At 45.9% G+C, this 27,171-nt stretch overlaps 2 protein-coding genes across 2 annotated transcripts; one reads left to right on the top strand and one right to left on the bottom strand.

Moving 5' to 3' along the window:
• Positions 1–4,409: 4,409 nt before the first annotated feature.
• MRPL17 (mitochondrial ribosomal protein L17) lies at positions 4,410–5,387 on the top strand. The gene is made up of 3 exons (XM_054397973.1): positions 4,410–4,583; positions 4,679–4,747; positions 4,836–5,387. The coding sequence occupies exons 1-3, from the start codon at positions 4,410–4,412 to the stop codon at positions 5,103–5,105; spliced, it is 513 nt and encodes a 170-aa protein (XP_054253948.1). The 3' UTR covers positions 5,106–5,387.
• Positions 5,388–8,127: 2,740 nt separating this feature from the next.
• On the bottom strand, positions 8,128–26,823 carry ARHGEF39 (Rho guanine nucleotide exchange factor 39). The gene is made up of 12 exons (XM_054397528.1): positions 26,291–26,823; positions 23,304–23,481; positions 22,645–22,739; positions 22,139–22,259; positions 21,028–21,146; positions 18,964–19,034; positions 17,849–17,977; positions 14,224–14,453; positions 13,230–13,318; positions 11,515–11,591; positions 10,587–10,681; positions 8,128–8,277 (listed from the first exon to the last, which is right to left on the bottom strand). Exons 1-12 carry the CDS (start codon positions 26,821–26,823, stop codon positions 8,128–8,130), a joined length of 1,887 nt encoding a protein of 628 aa, XP_054253503.1.
• Positions 26,824–27,171: the final 348 nt, after the last annotated feature.

Here is a 27,171-nt window from a genome sequence, read left to right as displayed (position 1 = left end):
GCCCACATAAAAAAGCATTCTAAAACCAGCACTTATTTCAGTTCTAAGCTCTGCTTTTCCAAATATTGACAAACACCAAGTGAGAAGTTCCTACAGTTTGACCACCAAATTCAGGGGTAGGTAACAATGGCACAGATCTATCCAGGGAAGGGAAATCCTGAGACTAGAACAGAAAATTCAATAAAATATATACTTCACTCTAAGTGCAGATTGCTGTCCTACAGACTCATGAACATAAAACGTGGCACATTTGCACATGTTTCTGAGTGGAAACCTCAGTAACTTTCATTTCTAGAGTCTGCATCATTCATTGGTCTTCACAGCCTAGACAAGAGTTTCCCACAGAGAAGCTCACCGCATTTAAAAAAAAAAAAAAAAAGTGAAGTGCTCCTTGGGTTTGTGCTTGTGGTTCATTCTCTTCTTTCCAGACTCCCTGCCCCAAAGCTGTTGGTGAGTCCCAGCCACAAGGAGAGACATTATGGTAAAGCCAAATCCAGCTGGCATGACACACAAATTCTTCCAGCTGGGAAAGCCCCTCTGAGCACAGCTGGCTGGGAAGGTTCAGCCTTCTGTCTGTGTCCAGCTAAGATCTTTGCATAGACCTTTCTCATTTTATTTCTAATTAATTGTAGGGTAACTTCTGTAATACATTGTATCAACAACGTTTCATTAAGATGACTAAATACATAAGGACTCTGAGAAAAGTGACTTTTTTTTCAGCCTAGTCAAACCTTTATAAAGCCACAACAGAGAAATCATTGTCAGTCTTAAGATTTGTAACTGGGTAGCCAGAGAATCCATTATTTTGTAAATTATTTATTACTCTCTGGCCCCAAAAATAACAAACTCCCAAAGAATCCAAGAATGTAGAAATATCTACACTCCTTACTAGTTTCATTAATAGGCTCATGCACACGTCAACTTTGTTTCACATAAATACTAAGTATAATTTTATTAGAAATATTATTTTGGTGCTAAGACATCAAATTATAAGAGAAGCATATTAAAGAGTTTCTTATTGTATTAATATCAGAAATATATTTAATAGAAGCATTTGCAAGAATGTGTAATGATGAGAAAACGCTGATTGTTAATGGGTGTAATGAAATCATATAGCTTGGAAAATATTTTCATACGCAGAAAACTGGTCTTTTTTGCAAAAAGCAAAATACTGGCACAATAGAACCATATAGTAAGATTAAATCTGTAAAAGGAGAGAAAGAAATTAAGGTAATGCCTGGAGTTACTGTTGGCATCACATCTCGAGTAATCTTCATTCTAGAAGTATTTCAGAGATAATATGCTAAACCCCAGAGAAGCAGCAAAAGACAGGGGTGAAGTCACAATAATTTGTTAATTTCACATTAAAATCCTTATGTCTATTCCTATTACACATTCCAGTAACTATACTGTTCGCATTCACTTTATTAATAGAAGTGTATGAAATACTAAAATATGTATAAAATGATTGTGATTTTATGATGTATTCATAATAACAAAGATATTTTTCTTATGTTGTTGGTAGCTGCTTTTGTTATACATCCTTTATGTGAAATACAGACATAACTGGAAGAAAAACAAGAGGCAGGAAACCTCCATGTTGCCCTTCAGCATTTTTCTTGGAGCTGAACTATAAACACAGCAGGAGGACTATGGGGGCACAAGCTCTTGCAGAATAGGGCAGGCTTCTGTCTCTGTGTAAATAAAGCACACACCAACTTCCACACACCTCCTGCCCCATGTGGGTTACAGGAGGCTGGATCCAGCAGCCTTTCCCAGTGCTGTCAGTGTAGACAGCTTCTATACAGCCTGTAGAGGTGATACAGGGACACAAGACTGAAATCCTGCCGCTGGTACTGGGAAGAAGGGGGAAACAAGACAAGGAGTCTGGCAGGCCTTTGGGCTCTCCTCCGCAGCCCCAGGAGCATCCTGTGAGGGAAGTTCCATACCCTGCCCCATCTGTGGTGAGGGGCAGCATAGAATGATAGAATTACTGTGGTTGGAAGAGACGTTTAAAATCATCAGGCCCAACTGTTAACCTAGCACTGCTTATTCACCATTAAACTATGTCCCTCAGCACCACATCTACATGTCTTTTAAATACCTCCAGGGATGGTAACTCCAACACTTCCCTCAACAGCCTGTTCCAATGAGTGACAACCTTTCTAGGAAAGAAATTTCACCTAGTAACAAATCTAAACCTCCCCTAGCGCAATCTGAGGTCATTTTTTCTCACCCTATTGTTTGTTACTTGGGAGAAGCGATTTGACACCCACTTCACTACAACCCACAGGTAGAACAGAATCACAGAATCACAGAAACATTCAGGTTGGAAAAGACTCTCAGGATCACCAAGTCCAACCCATACAAACTACAAACTTCACCCCAAAACCATGTTCCCAAGCACCACATCCAAATGACTTTTAAAGACCTCCAGGGTTGACTCAACCACCTCCCCTGGGCAGCCGATTCCAATGCCTGACCATTCTTTCTGTGAAAATTTTTTTCCCAACATCCAGTCTAAACCTACCCAGTCATAGTTTGAGACCACTCCCTCTTGTTCTATCACTAATTACCTGTAAGAGACCAGCACCAGCCTCTCCACAACATCCTTTCAGGTAGTTGTAGAAAGCGATGAGGTCTCCCCTCAGCCTCCTCTTTTCCAAACTAAACAGGCCCCGCTCCTTCAGTCACTTCATACGACTTATTTTCCAGGCCTTCCACCAGCTTTGGTGCCCTCCTCTGCACTTGCTCCAGCACCTCCACATCTCTCCTGCACTGAAGTGCCCAAAACTGGACACAATACTTGAGGTGTGGCCTCACCAGAACTGAGTACAAGGTGACAATCACTTCCTTACTCCTGCTGGACACAGCATTTTTGATACAAGCCAGTATGCCATTGGCTTTCTTGGCCATCTGGGCACATCTGGGCTCTGAGAGCCACACTTCCCCAAGTCTAGTGTTGCTCGGGGTTGTTGTGACCAAGTGCGGGACCTGGCATTTGGCCTTGTTGAACCTCATCCTGTTAACACTGGCCCATCAATCCAATCTATCCAAGTCATAGAATCATAGAAACAGTCAGGGTTGGAAGGGACCACAAGGATCATCTAGTTCCAACCCCCCTGCCATTGGCAGGGACACCTCACACTACATCAGGCTGGCCAGAGCCTCATCCAGCCCTGACCTCCAGGGAAGAGGCCTCAACCACCTCCCTGGGCAACCTATTCCAGGGTCTCACCACTCTCATGGGGAAGAACTTCTTCCTTAAATCCAGTCTGAATCTACCCTCTTCCAACTTTGTTCCATTCCCCCTAGTCCTGTCACTAAAAAGTCCCTCCCCAGCTTTCTTGTAGGCCCCCTTCAGATACTGGAAGGCCACAATAAGGTCATCTCAGAGCCTTCTCTTCTCCAGACTGAACAGCCCCAATTCTCTCAGTCTGTCCTCATGAGAGGTGCTCCAGCCCTCTGATCATCCCTCTGCAGAGCCTCCTTACCCTACTGCAGATCAACACTCCCACCTAACTCGGTGTCATCTGCAAACTTGCTGACACACTCTATGTCTTCATCAAGGTCATCAATAAAGATGTTAAACAGAAGTGGTCCCAACACTGAGCCCTGAAGAACACCACTTGTGACCAGCCGTCAGCTGGATTTAACTCCACTGACCACCACTCTTTGGGCCCGTTCACCCAGCCAGTGCTTTATCTAGCAGAACCTACAACCTAGTCTCCACAATCACGTAGTTGTAGAGAGCGGTAGGGTCTCCCTTCAGCCTCCTGTTCTCCAGACTAAACAACCCCAGTTCCCTAAGCCACGCCTCGTAACACTTGCGCTCTATACCCTTCACCTGCAGAGTCACTTTTCTTTGGACATGCTCCTCTCTCCCGTCAGAAACCACCCTGGTGGTCTGCCGCCACGGACACATCCTCACCCCGAGAGTGCCCTGATACCGCAGACAGCAGCGGAGCTGGCTGCGGCGGGGCGAGGGAGCCCTCTCTGCGACGGCAGACGGCGCTAGGCCCAGCCTCCGCAGGGAACTACAGCGCCCGGCACAGGGCGCCTCAGCCAGCGCGGAAACAACCGAGGTGCGCCCGCGCATTGCGTCACTGCCGTGCGGCGAACGGAAAGTGGGGACCGGAGGCGTACTCGGCCCACTCTGACCAGCTGAGATGGGCCCGGCCCGGCTTCCCAGCTGTCTTCAGACCTCTCGGTACGCGACTCCAGGCTCCAGCTCCCGCCCAGCTTAGCGGTCCCCCTCTACGCAGCGTGGCCGTGACGGCCAGTACGGGCGAACTACAACTCCCGGCGTGCTGCGTGGCGGCGTGCGGGGGCTGCCAGGTGACGCTTCCCGGCATACCCTGTGGCGGCGGCGGCGGCGGCGGCGGCGGCGAGGATCGAAGGGAGGCGAGATGCGGCTGTCGGTGGTGGTCGCCATCTCGCATGGGCGCGTGTACCGGCAGCTTGGGCTGGGCCCGCGCTCGCGCCTCGACATGCTGCGCAACCTGGTGACGGCGCTGGTGCGCCATGAGCGCATCGAAGTGCCCTGGGCGCGGGCCGACGAGATGCGCGACTATGCTGAACGGGTGAGCGGCCTGGCTTGATCGGAGCGGAGCGGAGCGGGGCGGGGCGGAGCGGCAGGCGGCCAAGGGACGCTGACGGCTCTACTTCCTTCTCGCAGCTCATTGACTACGCCAAACTGGGAGATACCAATGAGCGCGCCATGCGCATGGCGAATTTCTGGCTGACGGTAAGTACCGGCCTCCCACCCCCCCACCCCCCAGTCCCTCCTTGCCCCCCACAGCCGCCGCGCTGGAGCTGAGTGTGCTGCCCCGCAGGAGAAGGATCTCATCCACAAGCTGTTCAAGGTGCTAGCGCTCCGGTTCCAGCCCCACCCCGGCAGCTACACGCGCATGCTGCAGATCCCCAACCGCGATAGCATTGACCGCGCCAAGATGGCAGTCATTGAGCTCAAGGGGAACCCCTTCCCACCGCTCATCGTTCGGCGCCGTGACACCGAGAAGACGCTGCTCAACCAGCTGCTGAAGGGTTATCGGGAGGACAAGAAGTGGGCAGCCTCAGAGGCCCTCAAGGGCACTCCTGTTTAGGTATCCATTTCTACCCTGAGGGAGGCCCCATGCCCACACAGGGGTGGGGCTTGGCGTGAGCTGCCCAGGCACCAGTTGGCTTGTTGCAGTCCTGGAGCACAGGAATGGAAGATGTCCCAGGAGATCTGAAGGTTGATTTGTAACTTTAAGGCTCCATGATGGAGGCACAAACTCAAGCTTTAACTTGCTTCTTCCTGTAGCTTGAATAGAGACTCAGCAAGAGGAGGAAATCAAGCTGGGAGCCATAATGGTTGATATTCTCTATGTAAATAAATTCTGTTCAGAAAGTGAGTTTGCTTCTGTTCGGATTTCATTCCTGTGCACATATGAGTTAGTAACTTACTCATCAGATGCTATTAACAGCTTCTAGTCCAACAGCCCTACTCTCTGGGTCACTGTCTCCATTGAGATAGTGTGCAGCCATTCAGGGCACAAAATGCAGTGAAAATTTGATTTTGCTGTTCAGAAGCAGTGAATGCAAGTAGGGTGGTCAGACTGAGTTAAAATAGGCAGCACCAAAGTGACTTCTATAATAAGGAGTCAGTGTAAGCAGGCGTCATCTCTGCTGTATCATCAGCATCTCAGCCTCTGCGTATTACCATATTAGAACAAAAAGGATAGTGGCAGGATTTTCTCAGTGATAGAACTACTGGAAGATAAGAAACTTGAATTACTTTATCTTTGATTTCAAGTACAGCTAGTTCCTGTAAGTCTTACCTGTAGCTTCTGAATGAAGAACAAAAAGGTAATTACCACAGTATCACAGTATATCAGAGGTTGGAAGGGACCTCAAGAGATCATCGGGTCCAACCCCACTGCACAAACATGTTGAGTGCCTTCCTCCCAAGTTTCACAATCTTAAGACAAATGCAAGGTCCTGTGTAGTGAGAGCTGTATGGAATGGTAAAAAATAAATTCAAGTGATAATAACTTAAAATCAGCAATTCTCAGTTCAGGACGCTTACGGTGTATGGTATCACGTTTTAATGAGTTCCAGTGAGAAAAGAACAGAATCACTTGGAAAGATCAGATCATCTAAGCCTGGTATTAAACCATGTCCTTCAGCACCACATCTCTTGTTGACCTGAAGGGTTAAAGCCCCAAACATGCCATAGCCCAGACAATGGGCTAAGTACCTGCAAATGTGCAAACCTGGACACTTCCTGGGTCCAGATGCCCAAAGAAAATGTATAGCACGTGATAAATATGGTAGGCACATGTGAATGTGCAAACCTGGACACTTCCTGGGGTCCAGATAAACATATACCACGTGTAATTAACTTTGTAACACAGCTGTGAACCGTGTCTGCCCCTGGCCATGTTCAGATATGCCCCATCTTAGAGGTCCAGTTATCAGGGTTCTGTGTCACCAAAGGGCATTGATTGTCTTCGGACACTATTTAAACCAGCCAAGAAGTCAGGCAACTTGCCTTGTCCTCACCTAGACAGCAACAAGAACCAAATGCTGCCCAAGTAGCAGCTGAAGAACCTGCTTGAGCAGACCAACTTCACCTAGGCCTTGCGCCTGGACCAAGACAGAAAGGGGGAAAGCTCCAAGGGAACTGAATCCCAGCAAAGGCCACAGCAGGGTGTGAGAGCACAGCAAGAGAGAGGTCCCCTAGCCCTCTCTGATCCAAGGACTGCTCAAATTATAGCCACAGCATCTGGGAAGATACCAGACAGAGGAGCAAGTCCTGAGTACCAAGCCAATCTGCCACGGAATCCCATTTGTGGGAAACCCACAGATCACAGCCCCTGTATTTCCAATCTGAATTGCTGTATTGGAAAGGTTACATCTGTGCTTAAATCATTTAACTGTCTTTATGTGTGCAGTGTAAAACCCACAACCGAATAATTGAACCTGTGAATACATTTTGTAAGTAAGTTACAGCAGTGTTTAAAGATGCCACTGCCAGGAAATACTAATTATAAAATGTATAAAAATCTGCATTTTTATTACACGTGTGTCTTCTAGCACCTCCTGGGATGAGGATTCAACCACCTCCCTGGGAAGCCTATCCAGTGTTTGATAACCCTTACAATATAGTTTAGCTAATATCCAATCTAAAGCCTCCCTGGTGCAACTTGATGCTGTCTCCCCATGTCATAGCACCACTGCCATTCAAGCAGTTGTAGAGAGAGAGATCTCCTCAGGCTCATTTTCTACAGGCTAAGCAACCTCAGTTCCCTCAGCTGCTTCTCAGAAAACATACTCTCCAGCCCTTTGACCAGCTTAGTTGCCGTTCTCTGGATATTCTCCAGCACTGCAGTATCTTTCTTGTAGAGAGGGGGCCAAAACTGAACACAGTACTAGAGGTGTGGCCTTTCCAATGCTGAGTACAGGACAAAAATAATTTCCCTGGTTCTGCTTGCCACGTTATTCCTGATAGAGGCCAGGATGCTGTTGTCCTTGGCCACCTGGCGTTGCTGGCTCATGTTCAGCCAACCAACAGTCAGCACCCCCAGGTCCTTTTCTGCTAGGCAGCTTTCCAGCCAGTCATCCCCAGGTTTGTAGTTGCATGGGGTAGTTGAGACCCAAAAGCAGGACCTGGTACTTGGCCCTTTTAAACATCCTACAACTGACCACAGCCCATAGATCCAGCCTGTGCAGGTGTGGTGAATGATGCTTATGTCCAAGATTATGTCCCAAATAGTGCCAGGACATGTCCCTACATGTTCAGCTTGAACCCCTTCTTCCCTCTCCCCTCTGGAGGGAGGGTGGGGAGGTAATCTTGGCACCACCGAGTCTAGGTAAACAATGTCCCTGGGCCCGTTGTCGTAAACAAAGCTCAGGCGACATGCTCATGCTCCCTTTGTTCAAGGTGTATGCTTACACTACATTTGGCAAAATCTCACTTCATTGGTTAATCTGTTTACAAAGGATGCTCACTGGACCAGTATTCGTGTGGCAAATGTTAAATAGGGTCGTTTTGGTAAACAAGTGCTCCATGCTTGTCCCTGTGCCTGTTCTCGTGTGCGTGCCTGTATTTGCCTCATGTACTGCATTGCTGAAGGGTCTGCTTTACCCAGGACTCGAACTGGCATTTCCGAGCGCTTCACTGTGGACTGCCACTGTTGCCCAACCGATCGCCGAGTGATGGAACCGATCGCCGAGCGAGGGAACCGTGGTAACCTGTGTGCACCGCCCGTCCCGGACCACTACACCCCCACCCTGTATTAGTTTGGGTTAAATTAACGAGGCAGGAATTATAAGATACAGTTATTTTTATTTTCCCAAAACTCCACCCCAAAACTGTGTACAAAACTGATAAAATTATTTACAGGTTCTACTCGGTCCTGAATTCTTCCATGATGCTTATGACAATTTTGACACAATTTAGAGAGTTCAGAGACTGGAAAAAGCTATGACACAAATAGCTTCACCCACTTATAAACCAAAGGCCAACCAATAACCCTTAGGAAGATATGAGCAGGCTGGGTTTACTCACAAGAATCAGAGTAGAAATTTGGAGATGGTCCCTAGCTCACTCTCTCTGCTGACAGGCTCCAGAAACTGTCCATTTGTAATCCAATTCGAGGCTCAGGCTTTACGCAATCAGTTCCAGGGAGAAGCAAAACAGCAGACAAGTCCCAGGCAGGCAGGGTCACGGCTTTGCTGGCAGGCTCCTGAGCAGGATTGGTGCCAGGGCTCTGGACCAGACACTCGAAGCAAGGCAGGTCACTCGAGGCAACAAGGCTTGAAGTGAGGCGAGGCTTCAGCAGATTTGAGCAAGGCTTGAGGAAGCATGAGCAAGGCAGATCTGAGCAAGGCACCTAGGCTACCTCGCCACTTGTGTATGTACAAAATGCCGGAGGTCACTTGGCCCAATGGGGCACTAAAGCTAACGTGTAGCTGCCCAATGGAAAGTGTTCTGCCAGGCTATGACCATAAAAGGCAGAAGCAAGGACCTTGTATCTGGGGGAGCTTACATGCTCTGACCCCAGATAGGCATCTTCTTTACCAGACAGGCAAGGTCCTGTCCCATTTGTTCCTTTTCCCACTTTGCCCTCTTATTGTGGCGGGAAGGAGAGAAGAGAAAGGACCCGTCTAGACATCTTAAGGCTTGTCTGAATTTGTACTGGGCCATGTGTCATGGCCTTACCACCACACAGCCTCCCACCCAGAGTGAGGATATCGCTTCGGCCAGACCGGCAGCTCCCTGGCCAACCCCTGCGGGTCACGAAAGAAGTCGCCCCAGCCTCACAGAGAAACCACTTTGCTGTGTCCTGCGATCACAGTGACAACGCTTTTCCCCCAGAGCAGGAAACTCTTCTCATGCAACACACTCTGCAGACTGGAAAGCTCCAGGACTTTTCATTCTGGGAGAAGCAGGAACCACACGGCACAGCACCATGCGGTCAGCGCCATTTTTTATTTATTTATTATGGCACATCCGTGCCACAATTTCTGGAATATAAACGCAGTGTCGAGGAAAGATCTTGCAAAGTTCTCAGTTCGTGAGTAAGCCAAATATTTCTTCATGAAGTTTCTGTTGAGGTTTGTGCCAAACCACCTGTTTGTGGGCTTGCAGGTCCATGACCAGCACATGCCCCCGCTCCCTCTTTCTGAATTGGTTTCATTTCTAAATTTCTAGATCCCTTCAAGCTGTTCAAAGCACCCGTATGTATACATTCTGTAGAGATGGTACTTCCAACTGAATACCTCTAAATATGGGCTATAAATAACTTGTAGCATAGTTTATACATAAATAAATTGAAAATCTCTATAAATATCTCTGCCATTCATTTCTCAGCAAGAGTATACATTTTTTAACAGCAGGTCCTCCTGTAGAGCTTTCCTACCCTCAAGCAGATCAATACTGCCATCTGGAAACTCACTGAAGGAGCACCCAGTCCCCTCAAACGGATCACTGATAAAGATACTTAGAGAACTGGCCCCGATACTGAGCTCTGGGGAACACCACTTGTGACTGGCTGCCAACTGAATTTAACTCCATTCACCATCATTCTTTCATCCAGTTTTCAACCCAGCAAACCTATCCAAGCCATGAGCAGCCAGTTTATTTAGGAGGATGCTGTGAGAGACTGTGTCAAAGCCTTTACTAAAGTTCAGATAGACAACATCCACAGCCTTTCCCCTATGCACTAAGTGGGTCACCTTTTCATAGAAGGAGATCAGGTTTGCTAAGCAGGACCTGCCCTTCATGAACCCATGCTGACTGGGCCTTATCACCTGGTTGCCCTGCACATGTTGCATAATGGCACTCAATGGTCTGTTCCATGACCTTTCCTGGCACCAAAGTCAGACAGAGTTCTGTGGTTCCCCAGGTCCTCCTTCCAGCTGTTCTTATAGATGGGCATCAGATTTGCCAGTCTCCAGTCAGCTGGAACAACCCCACTTAGCCAGGAGTGCTGGTAAAAGACAGTGACTTGATGAGTACTTCTGCAAGCTGTCTCAGTACCCTTGCTACTCAGCCCCACAGACTTGTGTATGTCTAAGTGGTGCAGCAGGTCACTTACCATCTCTTCTTGGGTTATGGGGGCTTCATTCTGCTTCCTATCCCTATCTTCCAGCTCAGAGGGGACTGGGTACACATCATCAACTGGCCATACCACTAAAGGAGCAGGAAAAGCATTGAGTACATCAGCCTTTTCCTCATCCTCGACCAATTTTTTCCTCTCTGCATCCATGAAAGGACAGAACTTCCCCTTAAACTTTGTTCGGTTGTTAATATATTTGTAGAAGCATTTCTTGTTCTCTTTTAGCAGCTGAAGCCAAATTAATTTCTGGTTGGGCTTTGGCCCTCTAATATTATTTTCCTTGCATAGCTTGCAGGCAGTGCTAGCAAGAGCTGCACTCTCTACAACTTTGTAGTCCTCTTGAGTGGCCTGGCTCTTCTTCTAACTATAAACTCTCCTTTTTAACCTGAGTAGCAACTGAATGTCTCTATTCAGCCAGAACAGCCTTCTTCCCTACCAACTGTGTTCCTGTGCCTTTAACACTTCCTTCTAGGGTACTGTTTAGCCTTGCTGGACCTTTAGGACTGCCTCCCAAGGGACTCTGTCAACCAGTCTCCAAAACAGGCCAGTCTGCCTGCTGGAAGCCCAAGGTGACCCCTCTCTTTACTTCTGTGATTGCTGTGCCTGCTGAGATAGTCCCCAACCATCACATCACCCACAACTCCTTCTAATGCTCACAAACAGCAGGTCCAGCAGAATGGCCTTCTCTAGTTGGCCCTGTTACCAGCTGTGTCAGAAAGTTATCTTCCACACATGCTAGGAACATCCAGGACTGCTCCCTCTGTGTTGTATTCCCAGCAGACATCAGGGAAGCTCAAGGCCTCCATGATGCCTAAAGATACTTTGCTCATTCTGTTGGGTGGCCTATAACGGGTTCCCACCATGATATCTGCCTTGTTGGTTTCCCTTCTTATCCATAAACACTCACCCCTACCATCACCGTAGTCAAAACACTCCATGACATACAGGGCCACCACACCACCTCTTCTATCTTGCCTATCCCATCTAAAGAGTTGTCAACCATTGATCATGGCACTCCAGTCACGTGAGACATCCCACCACATTTCTGTGTCGGCTTCTATATTATAGTTTTCTAACGTACAACTGCTCCCAGCTCCTTCTGTTTGTTTCCCACAGAGCATGCTTTAGTGAAGATGCACTTCAGTTGGTCTGATGGTCATGTCACCTTTTATGCAGGAAGAAGTCCTAATTCCTGACTGGCAATTCTCAGGTGTTCTACCAGATGTGGTACTGTTTAAGGAAGTAGGAAAAAAACAGTTAAACTAAAGAGCCAGTGTTCAGAATTACCTTAATCTTCATGTTTCTAATGACCATGAAACTGCCCTATTTGCAATTGTTCAAACAGAGGATTTCTCCATCAATATAAGATATGAACCAAACTGCTATTGCTGAAGAGCTTCCACGTTATTAAAAGTCCATGTTGAGGCTGTAATGAAATACTCAAGAGCACCTTATCTGTATTTCTTCCTTAAACTGTTCCTTCATCCTAGCAAACTGAACCCAGAACACAAACTGTAGCAGTCAGGAGAGGTTCCCTGTGCTTCAGGAACAGAGGAGCTGCCCAACTTTTCCCTGTAGCATTTTAAAGCTAGAAGGCTGATGGATATTGTGAAGGCGAAGGCAAATCCTGTCTCTGCATAATCTCTTAGGATTTAGATTAGGAATGCAAATGCCACTGGAGAAACACAAGTCTGTGTTACCTACCAGTTCGTTTCATGTAGTTCAGCAGATTAATTTTTCTGTGGGACTGATGAGAAACTGAGGGGTAGTATTCTAACCACTGCCCTTGATCTGTCCCTCTGTTACTTTCTTCGAGGAGGGACAATAACTGCTAAACTATCTTGGTAGAAAACTCAACTATATAAATGAATAAAAATGTCAAGGGAGGAAAATGACTGTGGCTTTGTAACAGGACGGTGTCATGCCTATGTTACTCTCATCCAAATCATTTGTTTTGATCAAAGGACTCAGAAGGAAGTGCAGGTAGGCATATAATGTAGGAAAACAAATGTGAGAACACTGATTTAGAAAGATTAGAAAGACAGTTGGATAAAAACTTTTAATGACAGAAAGCAAGTTAGGCTTGCATCTGCTTGCCCTTAAATTAATAATCAGAGGGGTGAAAAAAGTATGTAAAAGCTAGAAGCATCTAGGTTAAGTTGGGGGAAACTCTTTGATACAGTTTTGATACAGTACAAAACCTTTGTGTGCACACCTATCTTTTGCAATATCTGTATTAAGATTACAGCATATGACGAAGCATTCTTGATCTCACAAGCACTATGTGTAGCCTCTCTAAATACATTTCCTTTCTATATTCTTGAACCTTTCTTATGATTGTGTAGGCTTCCACCAAGAGGGGCAGTCATCCTGCTAGTATGTCTTGTACTTGAATGGGTTAGGTTTTCAGCTGCCTGTAGGGGAAAACAAAGAGGAAGTTCAATGTCAATATATGAGATCTGTTCTCTACTATTTCCTTGTATCTTAGCTATACGGTCTGGCTCTGGCAGCCATCACCCATATCACCATGTAACACATGTAAATGGACAGATCCACATGATCATTTTTATGTTCTGCCCTCTTCCCACAGGCCTCTTCCAACCATGGAAAACAGATGCCTACCTGACTGCAGCTGTGAGACACTGATACCAATCATTAATGTCGTCTTGGTCACTGGACATCAACAATAGTGTCTTGTGCGGAAAAGAAAGCTGAAAGGCAAACAGAATCTGGTGCTACCCTGTGGCATTCCTTGCCAAGGCAGCAACTCTGCTAACAAGAAAGCCATCAGCACTGAACTCAGCTCAGCCTTGTATGCTGATTTCCACCATTTTCTTTCCCAGATAGAAAAAAATCATCATTGAAAGAAGCCAGAGGCTGGACAGTACAGTGCAATTGCCAACCTTGCCCATTCCTTCCAGACATAGGTGACAGCTCATTTTGATTTAGAGGGCGTTTCGAAGTAGGCAGTTCTGAGCAGCTCCTCTTAAAGTTTTCTCCTGTATTCCAACCTGGTCCTAGGGGTCCTTCCATTACCATTATCTACAGATCATAGCTTACCCAAAGTGTCTGTTTTGTCATAGCTCACAAATAATGGGCTAACAGCCCTTGAGAGCCCTTGGGTGCTGCAACCTAGACAGACATGAACTTGGAAACCCCTGCTTAAGGCATCAGTGCCAGTACAAGACTCGGCAGCCCTCAAGGAGTTAGGTGCACAATGTGGTAATAACCACATTTTTGCATTCCGTTTTTCAGGGGTTTCTGCAAGTGCAGTCCACAGTCAGTGTAATACTATGTATTCACATTCATATGACTGTGGGGCTGTCCCAGCAAAAATGTGGTTCTGATGAGGCCATGTCAGTCTTACTGGGCCCTCCATACCTAAAGCAAAGTGAAGCAACTGACAACCTGTACCTCAGACTGCTCAGGAGGGCCTGCACTACGAAGGGAAAAAGACCTGAATCACTCAAGAAGAAAAGGGTTGCCCTTACTCAGGCCACCAGTTCCTTGTATTTGCTGTTGTCATCACTCCCATCTTCTCAGTCCTGGGGCTGCTAAGGCAGCTAATGACTTGACCCCACTGATGTTTCTGCCAGACAGAAGCAGGAAGACTTACACTGAGGAGCCCTCCCTGGCTTTGTGTGTGGCCAAACACTTTATTCACTCTGCACTGGTGAAGCGGGTAGACAGCCTGGCACGCCAGTTTGTTCGAGTTCCGTGGGTGCAGCGGGTGGCAGGGCTTAGTTGCAATGAAGATATCAGAAAAAAGGAAAAACATCCTGCGCTTCAGTTCTTCTCCCTTTGAAGGCACCACCAAAAGCCAGCCTTCCCGGATATACCAGCGCCCTAGGCATGCAAGGGAAATAAAGGCAGCTGTCAGATCACTGCTGGAAGTTGGGGGGGGGGGGGGAATTTGCTGCGAGAAACCGGAAACAGTGAGCTAAGGCTCGTGGGTTAGCAGGTTCTACATAATTACAGCCACTAGGAGGCGCTAACTACCAGCTGGGGCCAGCTCACTAATACTGAGAGCAGCCGTGCAGAAGAGCCAAATAACCCAGCACTCAGTATTGTGAGAGGTAGTCTGAAGTGGTTACAAATCCGCTGTGTCAATTAAGAGGCTTTCATGATATGCAAAGCTGTTTAAGGAGACCAGGACGAAAACACTGCTTGAAAATTGACATTAACAGAAGCTTTTGGAAAACATATAATGAGCTATCTTAAATAGTGTTGTCCAATTGTCAGTGACGAAACAGAAGTCAGCCTAAACTTTGAACACTATTTTCTCTTACTTCTTTCACTTGTGTGTACCAGTTAGAAAACTAAACCCCCACATTTCACAGGTCATCTAACTATATTCAAACATCTAGTACTTAACAGATTAAAGAATGTAGATTACTGCTTTAATGAGAACAGCAAAGAGGATACAAAACATATTAAAAGGAAGCTCTTAATAGGCAGCCTTATCAACCTTCTCTTACAGAATAGAGTCCAGTGCCATCTGCCCATGAATTGCAATATAACAAAAGGCAGAGAAAAAAACCAACAAAATAGTTTTATAAACCTAGCTGCGAGCAGCAATAAAACCCCTGACATCTACACAAGATGGACTAACTAATGCAGTGCCAATAACTAGAAGAATTATTATACAACCATCAACTCTTGGGAATTATGAAGAACCCTGCAAACAAAATTATAAACATTTTAAACAATGAGGTATTGCTATCTGTCCTGGCCTGGGAAACACACCAGAGAATTTCAGCCCCTATTTTTCATGCCCTTGTTTCTGGCTGAGCTACTAAGTACCTTTCAGAAACCCACACATTTTGTTTTAATTATGGACCATATATTAGTATTCTACAGTCACAAAACAGAGGCAAATGAAATACTTCTTGACTTACTCCACAGGAATCATTCCTCTTACCTGAGGCTGAGAAACAGAAGGGTAAGGTGCAGGAATCTATCCAAGTTTACCAAACAAATGGAAGGAAGGTGCCAGCAGCAATGGGCTGGAACTGCTACCCTCAGGCTAAGCTGTGATCAGATTCCCTGGCATATAATTTGAGCTGGACTCTGTTAAAAATCTTGGATATAGATCTGTGTTTGGGATTTCCAGGATCATGGGACTAAGAAATTCTTGTGAAACTAGGGCAAGAAAATATCCCTAGGGAAGCGAGGGATGACAGAACAGTGTGCTGTGTTAAGACGACAGTTTTGGCTAACATTTTATTTGCCCTGCAAATGGAAGGCAGCAAGGAAAGCAGAGTCTTTTCACTGGGAGCAGCACATCTCAGAGGCACTGCCAAATGTAGGATATCCCACTCCAAGCTCTCAATCTATCGCATTGTCTTTCCTTGCCTTTTCCCTCCTGGTAACAGTATGCAGTCTTAATAGTTCTGCAAAAGCTAGCAAGCTCCAGCAGCCTTTTACTTTTCTGCTTCTCACATCCAATAGTATTTCATTTTAGCCCAACTAATGGAAAACAAGATCATCACAATTTTCTGTCTTAGATAGCAGAAAGATGTCTATAAATCCTCAACTTGTCCTACCACTTGCCTCAGAATATTTGGAGACAATAAAAAAAAAAATAGGACCCAACATTTTCAAATGATGGCCATCTCTGTTCTATGCTGCTTTGGACTGTTGGTTGGGTTTTTTTTGGCACCTTATTATTTCTGTCACTCATGACTGACTTACCTTTTTACTCATGCACCACCCCAATGTGCCCTGGCACCCCAACACATGCCCATACTCAGTATAAGCAGAGCACACCTGTGTTACCTCCCTTTCATAGCATCACCAGAAGGATTCTAAGCATGGGAAATAGAAATTATAGCCTCTGATAAATAGCCTGTTTTACTACTTGTGCTGATTTGGATGGAAGACTTCATTTTCTTTATACCAGCTGGTACAGGGCTATGTTTTGGACTTGTGCTGGAAACAGTGTTGACAAATACAGAGATGTTTGTGTTGCTGTGTAAGCACTGCTCAGCATCAAGGCTTTTTCTTGCTTTTCATCCCAGCCCACCAACAAGTAGGCCAGGGGTGCACAAGACATTAGGAGGCAACACAGCTGGGACACCTGACCACAAGTGACAAAAAGGATATTCCACATCACATGACACCATGCTCAACATACAAAGCTGGAGGAAGAAGGAAAGGAGGGTGAGAGCTGGTGTTTATAGTGATGGCGTTTGCCTTCCCAAGTAACCATTATGGGTGATGGATCCCTGCATTCCTGAAGGTGGTGGAACACCTGCCTCCCAATTGGAAGGAGCAAACAAATTCTTTATTTTGTTTTGATTGTGTGCACAGTTTTGCTTTACCTGTTAAACTGTCTTTATCTCAACCTACAAGCTTTATTACTTTTACCCTTCCAATTTTCCTCCCTGTCCCACTACAGAAAGTTTTTTCACCAGAAATCCACACGTGAATTACAACCACATGGACAAGTACCTGGAGGTGTGCCTAGGAGACCTTTTCAACACAGTGACTTTGACACTCCTCTCCAGCTGCAGCATTGTTTCTAGGTTACCTCTCCAACAGCAGCACTTAGTGAGGGCACAAGAGAAGCCCCAAAGGGCCATTTCATAAGTGCCCAGACTGGACCCATTTCTCACAATATTTCATATGCAGCTCGAAGAGTGCTCTGGACATGGTGAGCACCCAGTCACACAACAGGCCATAAAGAAACCTGTCATTCAGGTTCATCTTACATGCCACTGACTATGACTTTATATAAACTCAGCTATCTACCCAAATACTCTGATTCCCAGCACAGTTTAAGCATGCAAATAAAAAGATTCTCTGTGAAGGGTGTGAGCAGAAGTCCATGAAGCTTGTATCTTAAACTGGGCTGTTGACACACTTAAATCTATGATTCCTGCAATGGACTAGGGTCCACACCACTTCTTACACTCTTGCAAAATTATTTAACGTCTATCATTCTTATCCAAGACTAACACTCCTGGCCTCCTTCCTTTTCTGTTGTTAACTTTCTAATTACATGTCAACAGCTCCTCCTGTCTGAATATCAGGAAATCAAGCTACTACTTATCATTATTTAAAAATTTATAAATAAAAAAAGTGCTTGAATTACTGGTTACATTCCTTCACCACCTGTCAATGGAATTGGGGCAGAAGGGGAAAACTGCTTGGTATGAGTTGAGTTAGGCATGAAGGTAAGCTTATCTCCAGTTATTTCTTCTTGGCAGGAAGAAAACAGAGCTGTGAGTAAGACTCACCTGGAGTCAAAACCTGAGTCTTTTGTCCTTTGAGCAGTTTCTGAACCCGAAGTAGCTGCAAGGAGTTCTCTCTGTTGCGAAAGATGTCCTGGACCCACCAAGATACCTCAGAAACAGATTTCACAGCCTCTGAAATTATAGCAGCATACTCAGAGGTTATCACAAATGAGTATGTATTACATCTTAGCTATCTTGCTGTGAAAAGATAAGACAAAAGAAGCAAATATTTTAAAGCAAGTATGAACAACAACAATTTATTCAGTAATGTCAGCAGGAGATTGGACTAGATAACCTCCAAAGGCCTTTCAACTGACACTTCTGTAGTTCTAGAAAACATTTATCACAGAATCATAGAATGGTTTGGGCTGGAAGGGACCTCTAAAGGTCATCTAGTTCAATGGCTCCTGCAGTTAGTAGGGACATCCTCAGCTAGATCAGGTTGCCCAGAGCCCTATCGAACCTCACCTTGAATATTTCCAGGGATGGGATCCTCAACCACCTCCCTGGGCAACCCATTCCAGGGCTCCACCCCCATTATGATAACAGGTGAAACATTAGATAGAGGAATAATTTCCTGGATTTGGAAGCAAACGTAGGAAAAATACCGCACAAGTATTGTAAACCACTAGTCATTACAGCAGGAAGCACATAAATGATCCTAGAAAATTGAGATATGTGATGCATAGTCTCATGGAATGGGTTGGAAGCAACCTTTTAAGATCATCTGGTCTCACTCCTCTGCCACGGTCAGAAATATTTTTTTATTAGATCAGGTTGCTCAAAGCCCTGTCTGGCCTGGCCTTGGGGCAATGGCAACTTCCATGGGTTACCTGTTCCAGTGTCTCACCACTCTCATTGTCAAAAAACACAGAGCTGCCATATCAGCAGTATAACCCCTAAACAACTTTCCCAGTCAGTTGCCCTACATTTTTGTTCTCAATGTGTTCTCAGGGACATCTTGGTGAAGGTGGAGACAGGAAATAAAAATCCACTAGAGCTGCAAGGGAAGAGAGATCTTTCCTCCTCTGCAAGTAGATAGAAGACAAGAATCCACACATTATTAGCAAGGAGGCTAATACTGATCAAAGTGCCAGCATCCACAGGTGGAAGCATACTTGCAAGTATCTGGTGGTCAGCACAGCCTGGCCTAGTGTTCTCCAGCAAGTCTCTGAGGAAATGCCTGTACCTAAGATACAGAGAGCAGGTTACTTCACAAAAAAGATACCAGGAACAGTAACATGTCCTATCAATAACAGAACGATGAACAACACTCCACCAGGCAAAGGAGTACACACCTCTAAGTCTAACCAAGCATCTTTTGGTCACAATTCTTCATTTATCTTCAAATTTATCAAATATTTTCCACATTTACAAGTCCTCAGCATTTCCTGGCAACCTGATAAGTCATTTCAAACATTACTTAAATTCATGAGACTCTCAACATGCAAATAAAAATGCCTTCAGCAGGAGACAAACTTTTCTTTGAACTACACAGGGTTTTTTATATGACATGAAAGCTACTATTCAGACGTATTTCCTACCCACACAAGGAAACACAGGCACTTCTACAAGAACGAGCAGTCGCCTTTTTTTTTTTTTTTTCTCCTTTCTTTTTAATCTGTCTTTACCAGGAAAGATTAGGTCTCTGCAAATGATTTCTCTCAATAAAGTCAATATTCAGCATGAAATGACAGATGAAATATCATATGGAATAGATTAATGAACTGGCAGAAGTCATATGATCTCTAGTATATGTAACAGAGTTTCAAAGAAACTTGAACATGAAAGGGCTGATTACTGAAAAAATTAGACTGAAAAAATTTTCTAATAAAAGCCCAAAAGTTTTCAAAAGAGCTAGACAGCAACAAATATACTGATATTTTACAAATTTAAAGGAACAATCCTAAGAATTACAGTAAAAAAGAAAGCTTACATTTATATCTGCCAAGCTGATTAAAAAAGGTCATAAAGCTACCTGAAAAACTGTGGTATGCTCACTCCCAGTTATTTAACAACAACAACAAAAGGCTCTTGGTCTCTCAGATTTGCTAAGAACATGGTTGAAGGGCAGCTACTTGATATATAGTGCCAGCCAGTGATATACAGTCCCAACAAACTACCTATACAGCCTGCCCCAAGAAAAGGCAGACTTTGAGTGCACGCAGCACTTGTACAGTCAGTCTGCTTCACAGAGAAGAAGATGCCTCAAGGGGAGAATGCCTCAATTTGAATGAGACCTCTCCAAGCTTAGGCTACTGTTCTAGGCACCAGATCTGAAGAAAGCATATGGCATTAATAAGCAGAGGGAAGAAAAGCTTCCCAGCATTCACTAATCTCGTCTGTTTCCAAAAGCAACCATCTACAAGACAGCAGAGTCATGGTGCTCCAGGTCAGCAACCTGCACAAAAAGCGGAACAAGATCATCTGTGGTGGAGAGCACCAGTTCCACAGCATTTCAGACAGCTTGCTTTAGTTCAGGACCTAATTTCAGTGGCTTAATGAGATAATAGAAAGCTTCCACTTCAATTCTGCCCAAGAGCTAGATGAAGGGCTTCAGAGCCAGGACTAAATATAGTTATCTCTCTGCATCATCTCCCATCGATGTACATCAATTTCACCTTACAAGCACATAGAATCACAGAATTCACCAGGTGGGAAAAGACTTGCAAGATCATCCAACCTATCACCCCGCCCTAAGCAATCAACTAAACCATGGCACTAAGTGCCTCATCCGGTCTTATTTTAAACACTTCCAGGGACAGTGACTCCACCACCTCCCTGGGCAGCCCACTCCAATGGCAAATCACTCTTTCTGTGAAGAATTTCTTCCTAACATCCAGCCCAAACCTCCACTGGCGCAGCTTGAGACTGTGTTCTCTTGTTCTGGTACTGTTTGCCTGGGAGAAGAGACCAACCCCCACCTGGCTACAGACTCCCTTCAGGCAGCTGTAGATGGCAAGAAGGTCTCCCCTGAGCCTCCTCTTCACCAGGCTAAACAACCCCAGCTCCCTCAGCCACTCCTCATATGGCTTGTGCTCCAGACATCTTCAGGTCTATTTCACCAGTGCTCCAATTTTGTGACACATTATGCAACTTTACCTCCCATAGCAACCAAGACACTGCCATGTTAATTTTTCCCTCTTATATAACATGCTGAAGACTCAGAATTGCTTACTTACTGGTGCAGCCTCTGCAGGGGTAAAGGAAGCAGATCCTCTAGCTTTCTCCCTTGAAACTGAGGTCGAGTTTCCTGGAGTTTCTTAAACTGTCTAAACGACTTATTTTTCTTCAGTTGCTCCTGTATGCAGCAGAAAAGGCATAGAGCTTTGAGACTCTAGAAAGGAATGTGTGCTCTGGTCTGCACCAGAGCTTAGAACTTTCAAATTCAGAGTTTAGGACTGCAGTGCAAACATCAACAACGTCTGTGCCAGTGGGCAAGCAATTCCCTGTTTCCTGGTCACCCTTTCTTCTTTTCATACACGTACAGTGGTATAGAGCTAGCATACTCAGCAAGACAAAATTAAGAGAAAAAGGAAAGCTGACTCAAAGAGGAAAACAAGAAGTCCACCAGTGGCTTTTTGCCACAAAGCAGTGCAACCCCATACTCCCATCTCCTCAAAGCAATGATCCAAAATGGCTTTTTCTCTTGGGAAATCTAAAGTGTGAGTATACACACACAGAGAGAGCAGATGGGAAACATTCTAGTATGTTCTGCAGGTGGGAACAAGCATGGACAAAAATTGGAAGTCAGATGTTTTGAATTCCAGATACAGCTGTCAGAACATTGAAATGAAAAATATACCCTTCTGAAGTTTCACAGAAGACAGGTTGTATTTGAAGAGGCAAGTGGGAAGGAAAAATTATTCTACTACCACAGGAAAAAAAATACAAGCAAAGGAAATTCCAGTTAAGATATAGTTAGTGGTAGCGAGAAAAACTAGGAGACCAAATAATTCACCATAAAAAGGACACTGTACCCTGGAATTCCCACTGCAAACACTCCAGTTTGCCTGACAAAACAGAGTGGGAGTAAATACAGAATTCTGAGAAAGATGTGCTCAGGATATTCACAGACATACACCAACACCTGAAACAGGCTTCAAAAATTTGAAGTTCTAAACAAGCAGAACTTTTCACCCTTCCACTATGGAAGACAGATTGAGAAAAAATATCAGCAGTCCAGAAAAAGGAGGAAAACTGATCACTTGAAATGGAAGAAAAGGGAACATTGTTTCACAAAATGGAGAAAGAGAGGGAAGAAAGAACATGAAGAACAAAGGAGATATTTACCTTCAAGGCTGTATTTGCCTGCTCCAAATTCTCAGCATAGTGGCCATAAAGCTCCAGATTTGGACAGAAATTTTCCAGTCCTGGCCCCAAATTCCCTCTTTCCAGCTGAAGTGAGAGAACACTGTCCACAAGAAGCAAAGGTAACTTGTGAGGGCACATTACTGACGGCATTCTCACAGCACCAGGTTCACTCTGATTTTGACCTTCCCTTGTCAGTCTCCAGTTTCTGTGCCAAATACATGCTTTAAGGTCCCAAAGTGACAGAAAATATCCTTCAAAAATACTGCAGCTTACTGGGTTTAAAACATTACCCAGAGAGCAGCTGGATACATGGATACACATCAGCAGTTTCCTAGGTAAACCTGTGAGTGCCATCAATGCTGGCAGTGCTAGAAGTGAATGCTTCTCTTAAAAGCTGTTGGCTTTATTTCCTAAGTTCTTACTTTCTCATCAGTATGGGGTCCTCCCTGTATGGTTCGAAGAATCACATCATTGTGTTCACTTACTGACTGGCCAAATATATGGATTCCAGGGGTCCAAATATGGTTTCCAAAACGGCAGGATTCAGCGTTCCCTTGGCCTTTAAAATCTTCACAAAGAACTAAGCAGGAAAAAAAGAATTTCAAACATGTAAAATTATCACATCTCTCAAAGGTTATTTGTGGCACACCAGAGAAACAAGAAGCTTCAGCCTGCACACTCTTTAGATCAAAATGATATCAAATATGGTGAATGCCTATCTATTGTAAGATGTAAGCCTTCTTGACAACGTTGAACTTAACTGTAAACATATGAAACAGCATTGCAGCATGGATATCTGTTTCAGTATTCCCAGAGGTGTGTTTTCACTACCTCATTCCCAACCTATTTTTGCCTTGTATGAAATGTAGAGGCACAAATATCCCAGGCATCTAAAGGCAAGTGCCCTGTAAAATCAAAAATTATGTTTATGTCTGTGTACAGACCAAAGCCATAGGGCCAAAGCCACAAGCACTGGGTATTACAGAGAAAGTTAAAGAACAACTACAAAGTCTTTCAGCCCCAGCAGTTCATCCATGCAGCAGGGATGTATCAAAGCCTTGCTCGCGATCCTTCCCTATGACAACACAACTAAGTACTTGCAGTGTGAAACCACCTGCGTAACAGAAGGGTCCAAAATACTCACTGTGACCACCAAATCCAACTGCTCCAGGTATTTGTATTCAGTTACTAGCAGCTCCTTTGCTGTCCGGCTGCGCTTTCTCTCCCAGCGAGCCCTCTGCTCTTCCACAGTATTTGCTCCAATCATGAACAGCACAGACAAGTCACTCATGACAGCTTCAGGGTACAGTAAAGTAACCAATCTGAAGAGTCAAGAGAGATGGACACACAGCAAAAGAATATCCTATGTTTCAGGGTAGGAGTCTGAGCTACAAATTCTATGCTATACTGTGAAAGAAGGGAAGTCAATTGCTAGCTGCTGTTATCAACGGTTTCCTTCTGCACTCCTAGCCATGGGCACAGGAGGCTTGCATCAACCAGAGGAACATTGTCAGACCACACTGTGAAAGCAAAAGCAGAACGTTACAATACATCTATAAGCAAGTCTCAGGGGTATGATCCCACTCACAAACCACTGCTTCCTGTGCTTTGATGGACTCTTCACACAAAGCTCTCAACAAACCCAAGGAAGTTAGTGCTGCAGGACAGAATAGAATACAGATATATGATTTATCTTGAGGGGGGAAAGAAAGAGACCACTCTTTCTTGTCTTCCTATGGAGGCTTCTAAGAAGCAGCTGGTATGCATTATCACTGTCTAACAACAGTGGTTTCAGAGCTGGGAAAGAATGAGCAACTGCTGTGAATCATACTATCCACATATTAGCCAGGTTCACTGCTGTTCTTCTGCAATTGTAGCATGCTGTTGTTTGCATAGAAAATGCTCTCCCTTTTATCATATTCTCTCAGACAAAGAGGCATGTGTTAGCAGAGCGCCAGTTAAATATTGCTCTTCCTTTCGATCAGGAGGCAATTCAGGCTGTTGTAGATGTGCCATAGCACGAAGTTTGCAGTTTCGCTCAAACCTGAGCTACCGCCACAAAAGTTCTGGCTCCACATAGATAAGCTATATGAAAAGCCATTACAATGGGCAATGGCTTCAAAATGGAAGTTTGATTTAGATGAGATATTAGGAAGAAACTCTTCCCCATGAGGGTGGTGAGGCACTGGAACAGGTTGCCCAGAGATGTGGCCCAAACCTGTAAGTGTTCAAAGCCAGAATGAATGGGCCTTTGAGCAACCTGGTCTAATAGGAGGTGTCCCTGCCCATGGCCAGGGATTGGAATGGGAAGGTCCTTTCCAACCCAAACCAGTCTGTGATTCTACACAAACATAGAAAGATGTGTTGTAGAGAAGGTAATTTGTCAAATACAGTTTTCTAGAGACATTTCAGATATCTAAATCATGTTTGAAACAAAAGTTTCATCTCAAATGAGTATCAACACTCAGCAGTAGTAGCAGGACCTTCTCCAGAGGTTTGTCATATTTGTTTATCACACAAACACAAGCCTAACCAAGGCCATGTCTTGGTCCACCAGGGCAGACTTGACAACCTCTCTGGATGGAGAGGCAGTGCTACAGGGAATTCTGTACAAGGGCATTAACATGCAACTGCAAAGTAGTCACCAATAATAGGCTAAAATGTCCCTATTCGCAGAGCACATTTAGCCAGGGTAAGTTGCAGTCAGGATTTTAATTTTGTGGACCAAGTTCTTTTAAAAAATAATAATTAAAACAAATATTAAAAAACAAAATCAAACCAAAGCAACCCACTAGACAAAAATGTTACATCAGATTTGACCATCTCCTGATCATATAAAGCAAACACACTCATTATTCCAAAATATCACAGAATTGGATAATGGTTTGGTTTGTAAGGACCCTACATCATCTAGTTCCAAACACCCTTTCATGGGCAGGGACACCTTGCATTGGTTCAGGTTGCTCAAAGCCCCATCCAACCTGATCTTGGAAAATTCCAGGGAGGGAGCATCTACAGCTTCTCTGGGCAACCTCTTTCAATGTCTCACCACCCTCACAGTGAAGAGCTTCCTCTTTATAGCTAATTAAATCTACCCCTTTACATCTACCCCATTACACCTTGCCCTGTCACAACAGGCCCTGCTAAAAGGATAGGCTCCCTTTAAATCTCCCTGGAGCCTTCTTTTCTCCAGGCTGAAGCCAAACTCTCTCTGCTTCTCTTCATAGGAGTGGTCCAGCCACAACAATCTTCATGGCTCTGCTCTGGATTCACCCAAACAATGTAGTACTTTGAACCATCTCAGAGTTGCCTGGAGTCCACTCGTAGACTAGAAAATGCTTCACCAGCTGGTGGCTGAAGCACTCCACCTTGCTTCTCCTCTCAGAACAGAACCCACTGAATACTTGCTCTACATTTAAGTCCATTATGATGCCCCATTAATAACATTCCTTGCAACATTGACAAGTCTTCAATTTTGAAGATCCTCCAAAAATCTCCCTTTATTACTACAGCACGGCTAGCCCTGATGCTTCAGAACTGTTAACCACTTCCTAGGTCAGCTCCAAGGGCCACACATCTCGTCCACACCTTACCCATGAGGACCATGACTGCTGCTCCACAAACCTCAAGTACAAGGAGGGTGGTGAAATACCAGAACAGGTTGCCCAGAGATGTGGTGGAGGCCCCCCACGGAGACATTCAAGGCCAAACTTGATGGGGCCCTGAGCAACCTAACCTAGTTAAAGACGTCTCAGCTTACTGCAGGAGGGGTGGGCAAGACACCGTCTAGTGTCCCTTCCAACCCGATGCGTTCTGTGATTCTATGAACCTCAGAGATCTCAGGGCAGCTCTTAGCTGCTTCCCTTCCTGTAGCCTGCTTTAAACCGCCTCACACCTGCAGCTGCCTTCCACCCGATGGGCGGCTCGGCATGGATCTGGGGTGCCCCCCAGACCACCACACTGAAGGCAGGGGCTCCAGGAAAGGAACGGGGCAGGGAACAGGACAAAGCACAGGCAGAGCACCCTGTACCAATGCACCCGCTCCCCTTGGGCTCTGGCACGGAGGAAAGTACCCCTCCTACATACTTACGGCTCCCGAACCCAGGCCACGCCGTCCCTGCCGTCCGTTACCTGCTAGTCGCCGCCGCCCCGCGTTCAAACGGCAGCCCTGCCCCGGAGGGCGGGCCGGGGCGGAGCGAGAGTGGGGTCGAGCGGGACCAGGGAGAGAGGCGGTGGAGGGGGAGGGTGGTGCTGTTGGCGCTGGAAAGTGTGCAGCATGGTGTCCGTGGGGGAGCGTGGTCCGCTGATCGGGGCGGACGGGAACTTGGCGGTACTGGCGGAGCTGGACGAGGCGGTGCTGCTGGACAGGCTGCAGGAGCGATTCCTGCGGCATCAGGTCTACGTGAGTGATGGGGGCCGGGGCAGGGGGCAGCGGTGGCGGGCGCTAGGCTGACGGACTCTCCGCTCTCCACCAGACCGACATCGGGGACATCCTCATCGCCTTGAACCCCTTCCAACCCCTGCCGCTGTACGGGAGAGAGGTAAGTCCCCGCGGGCTCCGCCGCCCTGGCTCCGCTGCCCCCAGCCCCTTCACCATCTCTTTTTCCCCGCCAGGTCTCCGAGCGGTACCGACACCACGAGAGAGGCACGCTGCCGCCCCACATCTTCGCCGTGGCCAGCCGGGCCTACCACGCCATGCTGGGCCATGGGGGCGGTGGGCCCCGGAGCCAGTGTATCGTTATCAGGTGAGGGCTGCCTGCGGGGCCGGACAGTTGATGGAGTTCAGTGATGGCCCTCGAGCGCTCACTGGGCTCTGCCCGCTGGAGTGTCAAGAGAATGTCAGCTCTAGGGCTGTTGGTGATCAGTCAAAACCCAGGTGGCGTTTGCAACGCATTGCTCTTCCCGACTTGCCGTTTTCCCAGACAGGATAGTCTGCGGATGGTGAGCAGAGGTGTGTGGCTAACAAAGCTGGCTTTTGTGGAGCAGCTAGGCGGATGATGCTGGTAACACAG

The sequence above is a fragment of the Indicator indicator genome, chromosome Z, assembly GCF_027791375.1.
Source record: "Indicator indicator isolate 239-I01 chromosome Z, UM_Iind_1.1, whole genome shotgun sequence".
Lineage (NCBI taxonomy): Eukaryota > Metazoa > Chordata > Aves > Piciformes > Indicatoridae > Indicator > Indicator indicator.
The sequence above is the reverse complement of the archived record's forward strand: the minus strand, read 5'-3'. Positions and strand labels throughout refer to the sequence as shown.